The sequence below is a fragment of the Ursus arctos genome, unplaced genomic scaffold (genome assembly GCF_023065955.2).
Source record: "Ursus arctos isolate Adak ecotype North America unplaced genomic scaffold, UrsArc2.0 scaffold_8, whole genome shotgun sequence".
Classification (NCBI taxonomy): Eukaryota; Metazoa; Chordata; class Mammalia; order Carnivora; family Ursidae; genus Ursus; species Ursus arctos.
In genome coordinates this window covers 64695933-64709023 of record NW_026623100.1, presented here as the reverse complement: position 1 = coordinate 64709023, position 13091 = coordinate 64695933, and the positions used below count along the sequence as shown (strand labels likewise).

Below are 13091 nucleotides of genomic sequence, written 5' to 3'. Positions count from 1 at the left end.
AAAAGATGGCACTTAATAGATTTTGTATGACCCCACACCCATTCATTTACCATCTTCTCATCCCTTCATTCCTGACAGTCATTACCAAGTGTCTACTAAGTGCCAGGCAAACATGGGAAAGCAGTGCCTTCTTCCGTCCGGCCCTGTGCGGTTTGCAGAGCAATCTCACCCCGTCCCCATGCTTCCCAGAAGTCCTGTGTGACCGAGTCCTGACCCGAACCCTGCCCTAGTGCAGCAGGTGGGCTGGACGGAAGGGAAGAGGGAGGCAATCTCTGGGCCAAGGAAAAGCAAGTTTGATAGTGCAGGGCCTGAAACCTGCTTATTTTGGTGAGCTTTAACTGTCTTTTAGTTCCTGGGTTTGGTTCCATTTTGTTTCTCCTTAGGTTTTTGGCTCCAGTCCTTTTAAAATTTATAGTCTGTCTTGGTTGAGCCAAAGAGAACAAGAGAGTGGGATTGAATGTTCAGACTGTTCGGATCAGAGAGAAAGTCAGGCAGTAATCCCCGGGACCAGGTGTCATGGGCACAGCACCAAACTGGAGAGAAAAACTCCAAAGGGGTGCACCTGGAGGCCCCCTACACTGCTCTATTCTGGGAAGCTTTTGTTTCCCTTTAAGAATGGAAACCGTCTCGTACAAGGAACCTACAGCCTCCCCCTAGGAGCATAGTACTAAGCTAGGGTGGAAGAGGGTGTTGATGGCTGCACTTTCTTTCTCTTCCATCCTGAGGCATCCACTTGGCAATTGACCAGAAAGTCTCCCGCAGGGAGTGGGAGTTCTGGTGCAGGAGTCGAGGAGGGGAATGGCCCATGAGTGGCCAGGAGAGGTGTCCTTCCTGGGGTGGCCACAGTGGCCTCACACTGGTGCCTAGTGCAGAGGGTCACCCTGACAGGGACAAGACCTGTTCTCTAAGTGAGCTTCTCCAGGCCCAATGGGGGCTACTTCCTGGGGCTTCAGGATGTGGTAGCCAGAGAGCGGTGAGGAGGGCTGGGGCAGAGAGAGGGGCAGGGAGTAGGGGGCTGAAGGAGAGAGACACAGGCTCTGGCCACCCTGAACCCCTCCTTGCTGCGCGATCTCGCCGCCCACTTTCTCTGGCTGGTTCTAGCAACAGGGCCCACTTTATAGGACCATTTGTGATCGCCTCAGACTCTGCCCCACTGTCCAGCACCCCTTGGAAGGTGTCGGTCAGGTGGTGACGGGATGGCCCTTGGGCTTAAACCAGGGACGGGGAGGCCCTGGGAACGCCCAGAGTTGGGGACAAAGAGTCCTTCGAGTACAAAGGGAACTCCCTAAATGCAGTTCTCCACAGGGGAGGGGGAATCTGCCAGGAACAGGGCCAGGGCTCTTCGCACCCAGCCTCGGTCCTGAGTTATATCCTCCACGGCCTCTGGCCGCCTCCGCTGCTATCATGGCGTGGGCCTCAGGGGGGCGCTGCTCCCCCTCGGATGGTCTGGCTAAAGGCGGCCGGGACCGGCTCCCAGCTCACTGAAGTTCCAGAAAAGGCAGCAGGGTCCCCAGAGGGAGACCAATTTATCACCCAGTGCTTCCACCTGGCCCCAGACACGCCGTTCCCCTGGTGAGCTGGATGTTCAGGTCTCTCTCGGACCCGGGGGTGCAGCCCCGCCCCGGCCAGCGGGCCCCAGGTGAGCCCCACCGCGAGGGGGCGGGGCCTGCCCTTCGGCCCGGATGTTCCCACGCCCCCTCCCCGTAGCCACACAGCCCGCTTCTGGCTTTTCTGTCTGCTCCTCGGTCTCACGTCTCTCTCTCGAACACTCCCGACAACTGCCGACAACTGCACTCTCAGCATGACAGGCCCGCCCCTCCCACCGCACCCCCCTCCACCCCATCTTTGTCGGGTCCCTGTCTGCCTCACAGGCGGCCCTCTCCCGTCCCCTCCCCTGGTTAACCCCCTGTGTAAAGAGCTGCCAGGGCTGGGCTGATGGATGGGCCCTTCCCCGGCTTTGCTCTTGCTCTGGCCTTCCCTTCCGTCCCCTCCCCGCCAGCCCTTGCTCCTCAGCTCACCCTCCACCACATATTTTATCATCAGGAAAGGGCACCAAGAGGAAAGGACCTTCTGGATAAGCAAGTGGAGGTGGGTTGGGGAGATAATGGGGGGATGCGGGCAGCTCCTGCAGATAAGGATTTCCTGAACTCCCCAGGGGGTGGGGGGAGCACTGTATGAATGAGGGAAAATGCTCCTGATCCTTCTGTCCTTCCTCGTCCCTGACTGAGCAAAGCCTGAAACCGGGAGATGGGTGGAAAGGGAGGGCGGTGTGTAAAAGGGCTGGGGATTTAGAGAAGCCAGAACTGAGTCATTATCTGCATGACCTTGAGCAGGTATGCCTCCGTTCCTCCATCTGTAAAGTGCAGGTAAAACCGTCTAGGGTGCCTTGCACCGGTGGAAGCTCAGTAAATGTGGGCTCCTGTCCCTGCTGTGAGGGTGCGGGGTCACCCTGTTCCTCTGAAAGCTCTCCCCTGCATCCTGGATTCCACCCAAGAGAACCTATTCCCACATGCCCTCTATATACTGGGCACATTCACGCCCACAGTGCTATGTAATCCTTCTTTTTATAATTAGGAAAACAGGAAGGCAGAGAGGTTAAAGTGACCAGTGTATTAATAGAAGGCCACGGCAGAAGCAAGAAGCCCGAGTCCAGAGCCCCAGAACCTGCCGTGCCAGTGGCAGCAGGTTGCTGAAAAAGCTGAGCAAAGGTTGACTGAGAAATTCAACTGGGTAGGAGCTTCCTAGAGGCCTGAGTGGGAGTGAGAACCCTGGCTCTGCTCCTGCCCCAGTCACTTGCTGGGTGACCTTGGGGAAGTCCTTTTCCTCCTCCGAGCCTTAGCTTCTGCTTCCTCATCTTGCCAGAGTGTGGGGCAGAGATGGACTGCATCCTTTGTGAGGTCTCATTCCGCCCTGAACACTGTGTCCCCTCCCCAGCAAAGGGACCCAGCATTGTGATAAAGAGTGGGGCTGCAGCTTCAGGCTGGTCTTAGGGTGAAAAATCTCATCCTCATTTTCCCCACCCTCCATTTCCTCCCTCTTCGCAACCCCCATCCTGTCGCTTGGGGCCGCTAATCAATGAGTCGTAAAATGAGAAAGTATCAGGAACGAGCAAAGCATGGAGAGCAGCTGGGGCAGCCTCAGCGGCACGGAGTGTGATGGACTGCCAGCCCTTCACCTCAGCCCAGCCTCCCACGCCTGACTCAGGCCAGCCGGCCAGCCAGCCGAGACTCACCCAGCCTTGGGGGGAGGGGGCTGCAGCTGGAGACCAGAGTAGGGAGGCCTATTTTCAGTGACTCCAAAAGCCTCACCTTACACAGAGCAATGAGATCTATGTGTATTGACATGGAAAGGTGCAGCCAGGACGTGTGGTTGAATCATAAAAGCAGGTTACATGAGCTCACCTATAAAGTGATCCCGTCTATGTTGTTATGAAGAACTGTTTGTACGAACATAAAAATACGGGCAGAGAGACTCCAAATGGTGAATAGCAGTTACCTCTGGGAATCGTGGAATAGGGGAAACACTCACTTTCCACTTTATACACCTTTCCTTTGTTGGACTCTTCAAGCATATATTGCTTTTATAATAATTTTTAAAAGATCATCTTATGTTAAAGACTATTTCCAGGGGCGCCTGGGTGGCACAGCGGTTAAGCGTCTGCCTTCGGCTCAGGGCGTGATCCCGGCGTTATGGGATCGAGCCCCACATCAGGCTCCTCCGCTAGGAGCCTGCTTCTTCCTCTCCCACTCCCCCTGCTTGTGTTCCCTCTCTCGCTGGCTGTCTCTATCTCTGTCGAATAAATAAATAAAATCTTAAAAAAAAAAAAAAAGACTATTTCCATGATGCTGAGGAAAGCCTTACAGAAGTATGCACAGGCTAATGAAAATGCTCAGGATCTTTGCTTCAGGCTGGAAGTGTATCCATCTAGGGTGGCAAGGCCCGTGAACTCCTGCTGATCCAAAGCACTAGCTCTAAAATCAAAGCACAAAGAGTGTGATTTCTTGAAAGAGAAAATCCACAATCCCTTAAATTTAAGGGATCCCTGAAGAGTAACAGTAGTCCCTTAAATTTGGCTTATAAAGACTAAATCTGTCAAAACATGAGATTCTTTAAGGCAAAGCGTTTGGAATAATGGTAAAAGAGGTCCTTGATGTCCGCAGCCCAAAACTGGCCTGGGGTTGGCTGCTGTCAGCCAGGGTTGGGGCCCTCCCCTGACGCCTTACACAGCTTGGGAACCGGGCCCACATCAGCATGTGGTGCAACCACTCGCCCCCAACGGGACTAAGCTTCCCTCTGACCAGCCTGAGGCCACGATGGCCTGTGGGAGACTTTAGGACTGACTCTCCAGGATCCCTTGGCTCCTTGCCTTCCAGCTTTCTCCTGCAACCAAGCCCAGGGCATGTGCAGGCTCTCCCTGAGCCGGAGACCCAGGCTGTGGAGTAGGGGAGGGTAATAAAGGGACTGGTGAGTTTGGGCCCACATGGGAATGGATATTTGAGGGTAGAGAGGGTGGAGGGGCTGGGTAGGAGGTAGGAGGGCTGTGGAAGGTCACTCTGGCTGCGGGACTCTCTGTGCCTCTCCTGATGAGTCAGTACAGGGACCGAAACTGCACTTAGACACAAGTTTATTGGTGGAGCTGCGGCGGAGTCCTCCCTCTCTCTGGGACAGCCGAGGGCACAGCACCAACAGAGGGATGGACAGACAGACCCCCAAAAGGACACATGGATGGTGCAGACTCAGAGAGACCATAGCACAGCCACATAGGCACAGAGACACACAGGCCACAGCACCAAGAAACACACACACACACACACACACACACACACACTGAGACAAAACCACAGGGCTAGAACACACAGACAAAGTGCGGGCTTTGGGGCTCCTGCATAGACAGAGCGAGGACCACATGGGGAGGGGGCCCCTGCTGACCTCCCCCAGGCATAGGCACACCAACAGCACACAGACAGGCAGATGCCCCCAGCCAGACAGCCAGCCTGCCACACAGACAAATGAACTGCATGGAAAGGACGCTTGTGCTCCCCAAACCTCAGGGAGGGGGGACCAAGGGACTTCTACACACCCCCACCAATTGATTCCCGCTCAGCCTGACCCCTGCCCCACCCCACCCCCCCACACACTTTGGTCTTGCCCACTGGGGCTGGGGGCTAGGGAGTGGGCCGGTGGAAGGAGGGAGAGAGGAAGGGGTACGGGCCCAGCTCTGTCCCTTCTGCGAGAGCAGGGAGGCAGGTACTGAGAGTCCGGGCCTGAGCCAGGGCCTGGCAGTGGGGTGAGGGCGGGGCCTTGGCTCAGGCTTGGGGGGGCTCCCGGCAGCGCAGGCACTGGGCCATCTCAGGCTGGTACTGCTCAACCTGCAGGGTACAGCTGGAGAATCCGAACCGGGAGTGGAGCTGGGATGTGGCTTCAGCCAGGACAGCTTCAGGGTCCGCCGTGGAGTCTGTGGGAGAATGATAAGAGGCAGCAGGTTCCCAGGGGAGTCGGGAACCAGGCAGGGGCCAAGATAAGGACGGGTGCAGGGGGACCCCATGGCTTGCACAGCATTAAAGCCCGGCTTGAGTGAGGGGCTTTATTTTCTGTCTGTATTGTATGAACAGCGTAAAAATGCCCAAGAGGAGGTTGGAGAGACTCACCCCCTGATCAACCACGCCACCATGCTAACACGCCACACTGTTCTTATTTTTCTATTCTCTTCTGCTCTTTGACTACCCATTTACAGCTGTACGTTTCAGCAGCCACAGCGCCCAACTCTCCAAGACAATCCAGATGTTAAATATTTTCTCCCATTGTCCCTCTAGAGTTACCATCAACTATCCCACAAAGTATAATATTTTTGGCATCCAAATTGCATGTCTCTGATTGCTTCTTGCATCTGGAAGAAACTCAAAAATCCTTTGTCAGCTTGTGAGTCACCATATATATTTTTAATAGTTGAATCATAATGTAGATATAATTTTACATTCAGCTTTTTTCTCTTACCATCATACCATAAACATGTCTCCTAGTTGCCACACAGTGTTCATCATCATCAGTTTGAATAGTGATACCCCACGGTCACCACTTACCTAACTGTGCCCGTTGCCAAACCTCTTGGTACTAGTGATCTTTTAAAGGGTTGCTGGTTCTCTACACTACTTCAGAGAAGGCGAACCCCCCACCCCCCTGAACACCCTGTCCAGGGTGCCTTGTCTCCAACACGCACATGTGTCAGAGAGAGATCAAGAAAGGGAGATGGAACTCAGACCATCTTTCCAGGTGTGGAAGGGGAACGGGGCCAGGGCGGTGGTGGGGGCTGGGTGGGGGGGAAATATTTCTAGGAGGTAACTGGCTAGGGCCAGTGTGGACTCACCAATGGCCAGGTGTGCAGAGGCAACATGGTAAGTAAGCGTAAGGGACCACAGGTGCAGCTCATGAGTTGCCCGGACTCCTGGCACTGACAAAAGTGTGTCGCGCACGGGCTCAAACCCCACACTTCGGGGGGAACCTGCAAGCAGCACCAGCCATGCCTTACTGCCAAGGCCACTCCTGCCCAAGGGCGGCCCCTCACCAGACTCTACCTCCCCCATCCTGTATCCACTCACCATTAACTGCTCCCTCCCAATTCACCCTGTGCCTGAATCCTCCTTCTAGCAATAGACCCCAGGACCCAGGCCTTCTCCTGACACTCTCTTGAGAGAAGAGAGGTGGGTCGGAGCTGGAGTGAGGTCAGAGAGGGCCCTAGGTGGGGAGCAGTGGCATCGGATTTACCTTCCATGAGGACACGAAGAACATCTCGGAGGGTGGGAGCCGTGGATCCAAGGGCACAGATAGAGAAGAGGAAGGTGCTGATGGGGTCAGCTGCCTTGTACTGAGGCTGTAGAGAAAGAGACCTCTAAGCCCAGGAAACAGGAAGCCTCCAGAGGAAGACCTAGGGGTATCTTGGGCAAACAGGACCTGAGAGGCCCCTGAGAGCTCTGCTGAGGGGAAAGGACCATGCCCTGAGCCGGGAGTTCTGGGGAGCTGGGAGCTGGAGGGGGGTGAGAGAGGCCAAGGGTGCAAGGAGGGGGCCGGGGTGTGGAGCTGGGGGAGGAAGGCTGGGGTAGGCCTGCGTGCACAGTACCTTGAAGTAGATGAGGACAGAGGCGGCCAGTACCCCAAGGCTCTGCAGGAGGTCCCCCAGCACATGCACAAAGGCTGCCCGGACGCTGGTGTTCCCCAGGGGCAGGGGCTCCCCCGGCCCCTCCTCCAGCGGTGCATACTCCGCCCCCCTAGACCCGTGGCTGTGGGGGGGCCCGGCCTGGTGCAGCACAAAGGCCATTCTGAGGGGGAAGCAGAGCAGCTCAGCCCAGGCGGCCTGTTTCCAGCCCCCTCTGCCCTCTTTCTACGTCTCTCCACCTCACCTCCCCGGGAGCACTTTCTCCACCTATGTCCTCCCTTTTCCCAGCCCCAGGAGGAAGAAAACATTGGCCAAGGGACACAAATCGCGCAGCCTGGGGGAAAAAGTACCGTACTTGGTGCTGGAGACATGGATTCAGATCCTGACCCTGCTACTTACACCTGAGCAAGTCACCTGGCCTGTCTCGGGTTCTGTGTCATTACCTGTACACTAGGGTGGCTACTGTCTACCTCAAGGGGGGGGGGGTGTGGGCCTCAAATGAGACAGTGCTGATGAAAGCCCCCAGCAGAGTGGCTGGTACACAGTAGGCCCTCAGTAAATGTCTGCTGACTCTGGATTCCAGGTCTCCCTCCCGTCTGTCCTCAGACAGCCCTAGGGCAGGTGACAGGTGAGAACTGTGTGTGCCTGTTGCACGCCTGTCGGGGCAGGGAGAGAGCCAGCGTCCCCCATGGCGCCTGCTCCATACTGGAACGTACAGCAGGTTGGCACAGACTGCGATGCTGGCGGTCAGCAGCATGGCACCCCCCTCGATGTGGTAGTCGCTGTGCAGCAGGCGGATGAAGGCCAGGTACAGGAGGATGCCAGTGACCATCCAGAGGGAGACCACAGAGGCCAAAGCCCCCAGAGTCTCTGCAGGGGGAGACAAGCTATCAGAGACCTGCCCGAGACCCTGTGAGGTACCTTCTGGTAAGATTAGAGGCTCATGGGGCCATGCAGGGCCTTACCTGAGCGGTGCCAGCCGAAGGTCATGGTGCGGGTGGCTGGACGGGTGGAAAGCCAGAGGGAGAAGAGGCTGCCTATCATGCTGCCCACGTCCGCCAGCAGGTGGGCTGCGTCGGTCATAATGGCTAGGCTGTGTGCCAAGTACCCACCTGCAAGGGTAAAGCAGTGCACGGTCTGGGTCCAGTTAGAAAGTAGCGTGCATGGGGTGCCTGGTTGGCTCAGTCGTTAAGCGTCTGCCTTCAGCTCAGGGCCTGATCCCAGGGACCTGGGATCGAGCCCCGCAACGGGCTCCCTGCTCTGCTGGGAGCATGCTTCTTCCTCTCCCACTCCCCCTGCTGGTGTTCCCTCTCTCGCTGGCTGTCTCTCTCTCTGTCAAATAAATAAATAAAATCTTAAAAAAAAAAAGAAAGAAAGAAAGAAAGAAAGAAAGTGTGCACTGTGGCAGTGTGTGTAGAAGCAAGGAGACTGGGGGGACCTGCACCCAAATGTGAAATATGTTTTTCTCTGGTGATGGGATTGGGGGGGAGGTTATTGGCTTCTTTTCACTCATTCACATTTTCTAGTTTTTCTGTAATGACACCTTTTAATATCAAGAAAATAGGACTTTTAAAATTAAGACTAGCTAGTGCTGAGAAGCCAGCCCTGGCCCTCGGCCGCAGACCTGGCCCTGAATTCCCCTTGCTGCTGTCCCCCACCCTCTCCCACTTCCTGAGTCCCGGGCACCCAGTCCCCCCTGCAGCCATCCCCTTCTCCGCCTCCCCCGCCTCCCCACAAACATCACTGGGGCTCTGAGTGGAAAGTGGTTCGGGCAGGGGTGGAGAGGATGGGGCTGGCGGAGCTGCCGTCCTACTTACCGACCACCTCCCCAGCCATGAAGACGCAGCACACGGCACAGGCGGCGCACAGCTGCCTCTGTGCCTGCAGCCTCTCGGGGGTGAGGCCGGGCTGTGGCAGCGGGTCCCTGTGGCAGTGGTGGAAGGGCATCTCCACAGGTTTGGGGTCCTCGGGGAGGGGCTCCGAGGGCTCTGTGAAGAGACTGAGGTGGGCAGCACGATTCAGCCTGGGGCTGACCTGTTCCTCGCTCCCAGGTCCTCAGTCCCGCTAGCCGGCCTTCATCAGCTGTGGCCCAACACTCGCTCTGCTCTGTCGGCCCAAGGCCTGGTCAAACCTGGGAGCCTCGGGGACTGAGGGCCACAGGACCGATGGGGGCTAAACAGCTCAGATCCCAGCTCCCTGTTCCCTTCATACACACAGGCATAGAAGTGCACAGCCAGAAAGCACCATAGAGATGGTCTAGTCTGACGCTTTTTACAGAAATTACAAGTATGAGGCTCAGAGAGGGAGGAGACATACGGAGGCCGCACGGCTCGTTGGTGGTACGGAGCGGACTCCACCATAATGCATGGATAGGCACCATAAGGAACACAAAATGAGCAGGATCTTGCTGACCTCTGGGAGCTTTTGGTGAACAAGACAAAGGTGTACCTAGGTGCTGTGATAATATAGCAAGAAAGTAGCTGTTGCCATCAAAGTGCTCTCAGGGCTCAGAGTCAATGAATTAGGATGAAATCAGAGAGACTGAAGGGGGCGCCATGAGAAGGGCTGTGAAGGATGGGGAGGGTTTGGGGAGGACGAAGTGCAGACTGCTGTGGCTGGGGTGGTAGTAGTAGGAGCACTGGATTTGGAGGCTGCCACATGTTAGCTGGACCTCGGTCTGACCCTAAGCCCCCAGCGGAGGCCACCTTAACTGTACGGTGACATAAGCCTCCTTTGATAAATGAATGGGGCTGGAGCCTCACCTGGGACACCAGTGACTGAGGGCAGGCTGAGTTTTAGGTTCATCCTGGCCCAATTCTCACCCCCACGACTACCCAACCTGAACCCCAGCAAGGCCAGAACCTTCCATAGAACAAAGGACCTAAACAGAAAATACAGTCCTAGAAATACTCATGGACGTGTGACAGGAATACCCATGAGTGAAAATCGAAGGCTCCAGATAGAAACATGGTCACAGCAGTAAAGTGAGGAGGAAGGCCTGGAGCCTTCTGGCTGAGAAAAGCTCTGCCAAGTGGGTGAATTGAGGTGTGAGGGAGGTGGGCGCACATTTGGTGCTTGCAGGGAAGATTTGAGTGCCAGCAGGTAGATTAATTTCTTGGAATTTTCTTCCAAGATTTAGAATCTCAATGTGTATGATTCTGGGTGTGTTTGCAGAGGAGATAGGGAGATGAGGGTGGCTTTGAAACCCATCCTCATTCTTCAATGAGGTATACACATAGTTGGGTGCCCGGGATTCAGGTGGCAAGCAGTTCACACACATTGTGAAACCCAGTCTAGTGGGAGAGACAGATGTGTCACAAATGACTTACTAGGCAAGGAGAGGCCAGGGCCAGGAGGATTATGAGTGAAGGACTTTGGAGCACCAGGGAGGGAGTGACCACCTGGGGTGGGGGTGGGGACAGCTTCACAGAGGAAGAGATGTTGAACATGAGATCTAGGTGAAGAAGGGGGCTCCACACACATGGGATGTCAATGACAAGATCAGTGGCTAGGAGTTTTAAGTTTCAGGAGCCAGGGCAAGGGCTGAGGAGGAAAACGAGGACTCAAAGGAACATCAGGGAGATACACTGATTGATTTCACATATCTATCCCAAGCCCTGAGATGACCTTGCTGATGTATATTAGTCTGGAAGGGGGAGAGGAGAGGAGATGGAAGGATCCAGAATAGACCAGGCCACAGATTCCCTGCACCGAATTCTAAAGGAGGGGCAGGTAGGTTAGGGAAGAGCCTCTTTCAGAAAATACTGCAGGATTTGGTGACTAATGGTCATATGAGAATGAAAATGAGCTGGGAGTCTGGAGATGCGGGTCTGGATAGCAAGCAGAGGCTGTGTGGCTTTGGGGCAATGGGCAAGATGCCTTTTTTGTAAGGCACAGAGTAGCCAGTCATCAAGGTAGCCACCCATCAACAGGCTGCTCCCTTTTGTTCTGCATGAATTGGGCACTAAAGAAGCCTCATTGTTGGGGTGCCTGGCCGGCTCAGTTGGTAGAGCATGCGACTCTTAATCTCAGGGTCATGAGTTCAAGCTCCATGTTGGGCCTGGAGCCTACTTTTTAAAAAATACATTAAAAAAAAAAGAAGCCTCATTGTTGGTGTGGGTGGGTGTGTATGTGGGTGGGGGTCTACATGCTGTTTAGAGGGAAGGAAAGGCAGTTTTCTCTCCCTGGCCCTTTGAAACCCCCAACACACAACAAGTAATATTGAGTGGGTAGAGGGGAACTATGAGGAGGGGACGAGGGCCTGAAGCAGAGTCAAAAGAATATGTGAAGAGACGCCAGTGCCTCGGCTGGAGCCTCCACAGCTGCCCACGTCTGCAGTCCCCTGCAGGAAGGAGTCAGACGGGAAGTCTGTCCTCCCTTCTGTTCATCCACTCCCCCACCCAGCCAGGTTTACGGCCCCCACCCAGGGAAAGAGCGAGAAACACACAGAGGCACCACATCAAAGACAAAGGGAAAGGTGGTCGGAGGGAAACAAAACGATTGGGAGAAATGAAGGAAGAGAAAAAGCCGAAGAGAAAAAGCCAGAGAGCCTGTCAAATTTCCGAGACAAACGGACGGTCAGCCAACAGACAAAATGGCCAGCGGAGGTGGCCAGGATGGGCCTGGCGCGGCCGCTCCGAGGGACAAGGCGGACAGAGCGGCGGGCGCCCGGCGCGGGAGGCCGGCGGGACGCGGAGGAGGTTCTCCGGCCGCCCCCGGCCCGCTGTCCCGGCCGCTCTGCGCGCCTCATTTCACACCTCGCCGCCCCCGGCCCCGTCTGTGCGGAGCCGGGAATACCCCCTGCCGCCCAGACCGCACCTGCTCCTTTCCTGCCACCCCCTCGCTTCCCAGAGGCCGCCGCCCCCCAGGGGCCGGGAAGAACCGCTGTGGAGCCCGGGCCCATCTTCGGCCCGGGTGCGCACAGCTGGCCGTGGCTGGAGGGGGCGCCCCGAGCCGGGGCGCACAGAGGGAAGGGCCAGGGGCCTGCAGCGGGGGCTCCGAAGCCTGGGCGGCGAGCTGCTCCCACCGCCAGGGCAGTGGAGCAATGCAGACTTCGGGGCACCTGGCGTGGACTCCCGCCCGACGGAGGGGCAGTTGCTCGCGGGGAAGTCGGATGCGCCGAGGGCGGCAGAGGGGTCCGGAGGCTTGGGGTACCGGCCGGGGAGCCGTTTTGCGGGACCGAGAAAAAGAGCGTGGCCGGGAGGAGGCGGAGCGGACTGCTGGGAGGGTCGGGGGGTTCTGGCGGTGTGGCCGGAGACGACAGAGCCGGGCGCCGCGAAGCCGAGGGACTTGCGGTGCGCTGAGGCGGCCAGCCGGGGCCACGCCGAGGGAGACAACGAAATGGACGGATGGCATGAGGGTGGAGCCCCCGGGCTGAGGGCCGGCCCAGGTCTGTCCTACCTCTTCAAGCGCAGGCCGCCGCCGGCGCCGCCGCGATCCCGGGGGCTCACCAGGCGAGTGGTCTCCGAGCCCCCCGTGGCAGGAGAGGGCTCCATGTCACCGCGGCCCCGACCGTCTAGGCCCCACCGAGGAAGGGAGAGGCGGGGCCGGCCCTGCACCAAGTCCGAGCGGCCAGCCGACCCCCGGACTCCCCGCAGGGCCGCGGGGCCACCAGAGTAGAGGGAACTGCAGCGACTGTGGCGCGGGGAGTCCGAACTGCAGATCCCGCGGCCTTTGGAGCCCCGCCCCGCGTGGGGCGAGCTCCCCAAGCCCCGCCTCCAGGCTCCCGGGCCTCACCCCCAAGCCTAAGCCCCGCCCCCGGAGCCCCGCCCCCATAACCAAAGCCCCTTTTCCCAGTGCCAAAGCCAGGTGGGGGCGACGGGAGCCCTCTGAGACCCCGCAGGGTTCTAGAGAACGCCTGATCTCCATAGCCCCGCCCCCACCCAAGTCCCGCCCCCGGGTTCCAAGACAAGCTCCCCAAGGCTGGCACCTCCCGACCAAC

General features: G+C 57.2%; 1 protein-coding gene across 1 annotated transcript; it reads right to left on the bottom strand.

The window, feature by feature from the left end:
* Positions 1-4607: 4607 nt before the first annotated feature.
* Positions 4608-12783, bottom strand: SLC30A3 (solute carrier family 30 member 3). The gene is made up of 8 exons (XM_057309113.1): positions 12551-12783; positions 8968-9149; positions 8116-8262; positions 7867-8020; positions 7115-7313; positions 6763-6868; positions 6365-6499; positions 4608-5455 (listed from the first exon to the last, which is right to left on the bottom strand). Exons 1-8 carry the CDS (start codon positions 12643-12645, stop codon positions 5307-5309), a joined length of 1167 nt encoding a protein of 388 aa, XP_057165096.1. The 5' UTR covers positions 12646-12783; the 3' UTR covers positions 4608-5306.
* Between the last annotated feature and the right edge of the window lie 308 nt (positions 12784-13091).

Excerpts from the sequence above, each read along its gene's own strand:
- SLC30A3 (XM_057309113.1), bottom strand. The coding sequence starts at position 12,645 with ATGGAGCCCTCTCCTGCCACGGGGGGCTCGGAGACCACTCGCCTGGTG. Across the intron at positions 9,150-12,550 it reads GGCGGCCTGCGCTTGAAGAG|TCTCTTCACAGAGCCCTCGG; the intron begins GTAGGACAGACC and ends TGCCCACCTCAG. Across the intron at positions 5,456-6,364 it reads CTCTGCACACCTGGCCATTG|ACTCCACGGCGGACCCTGAA; the intron begins GTGAGTCCACAC and ends ATTCTCCCACAG.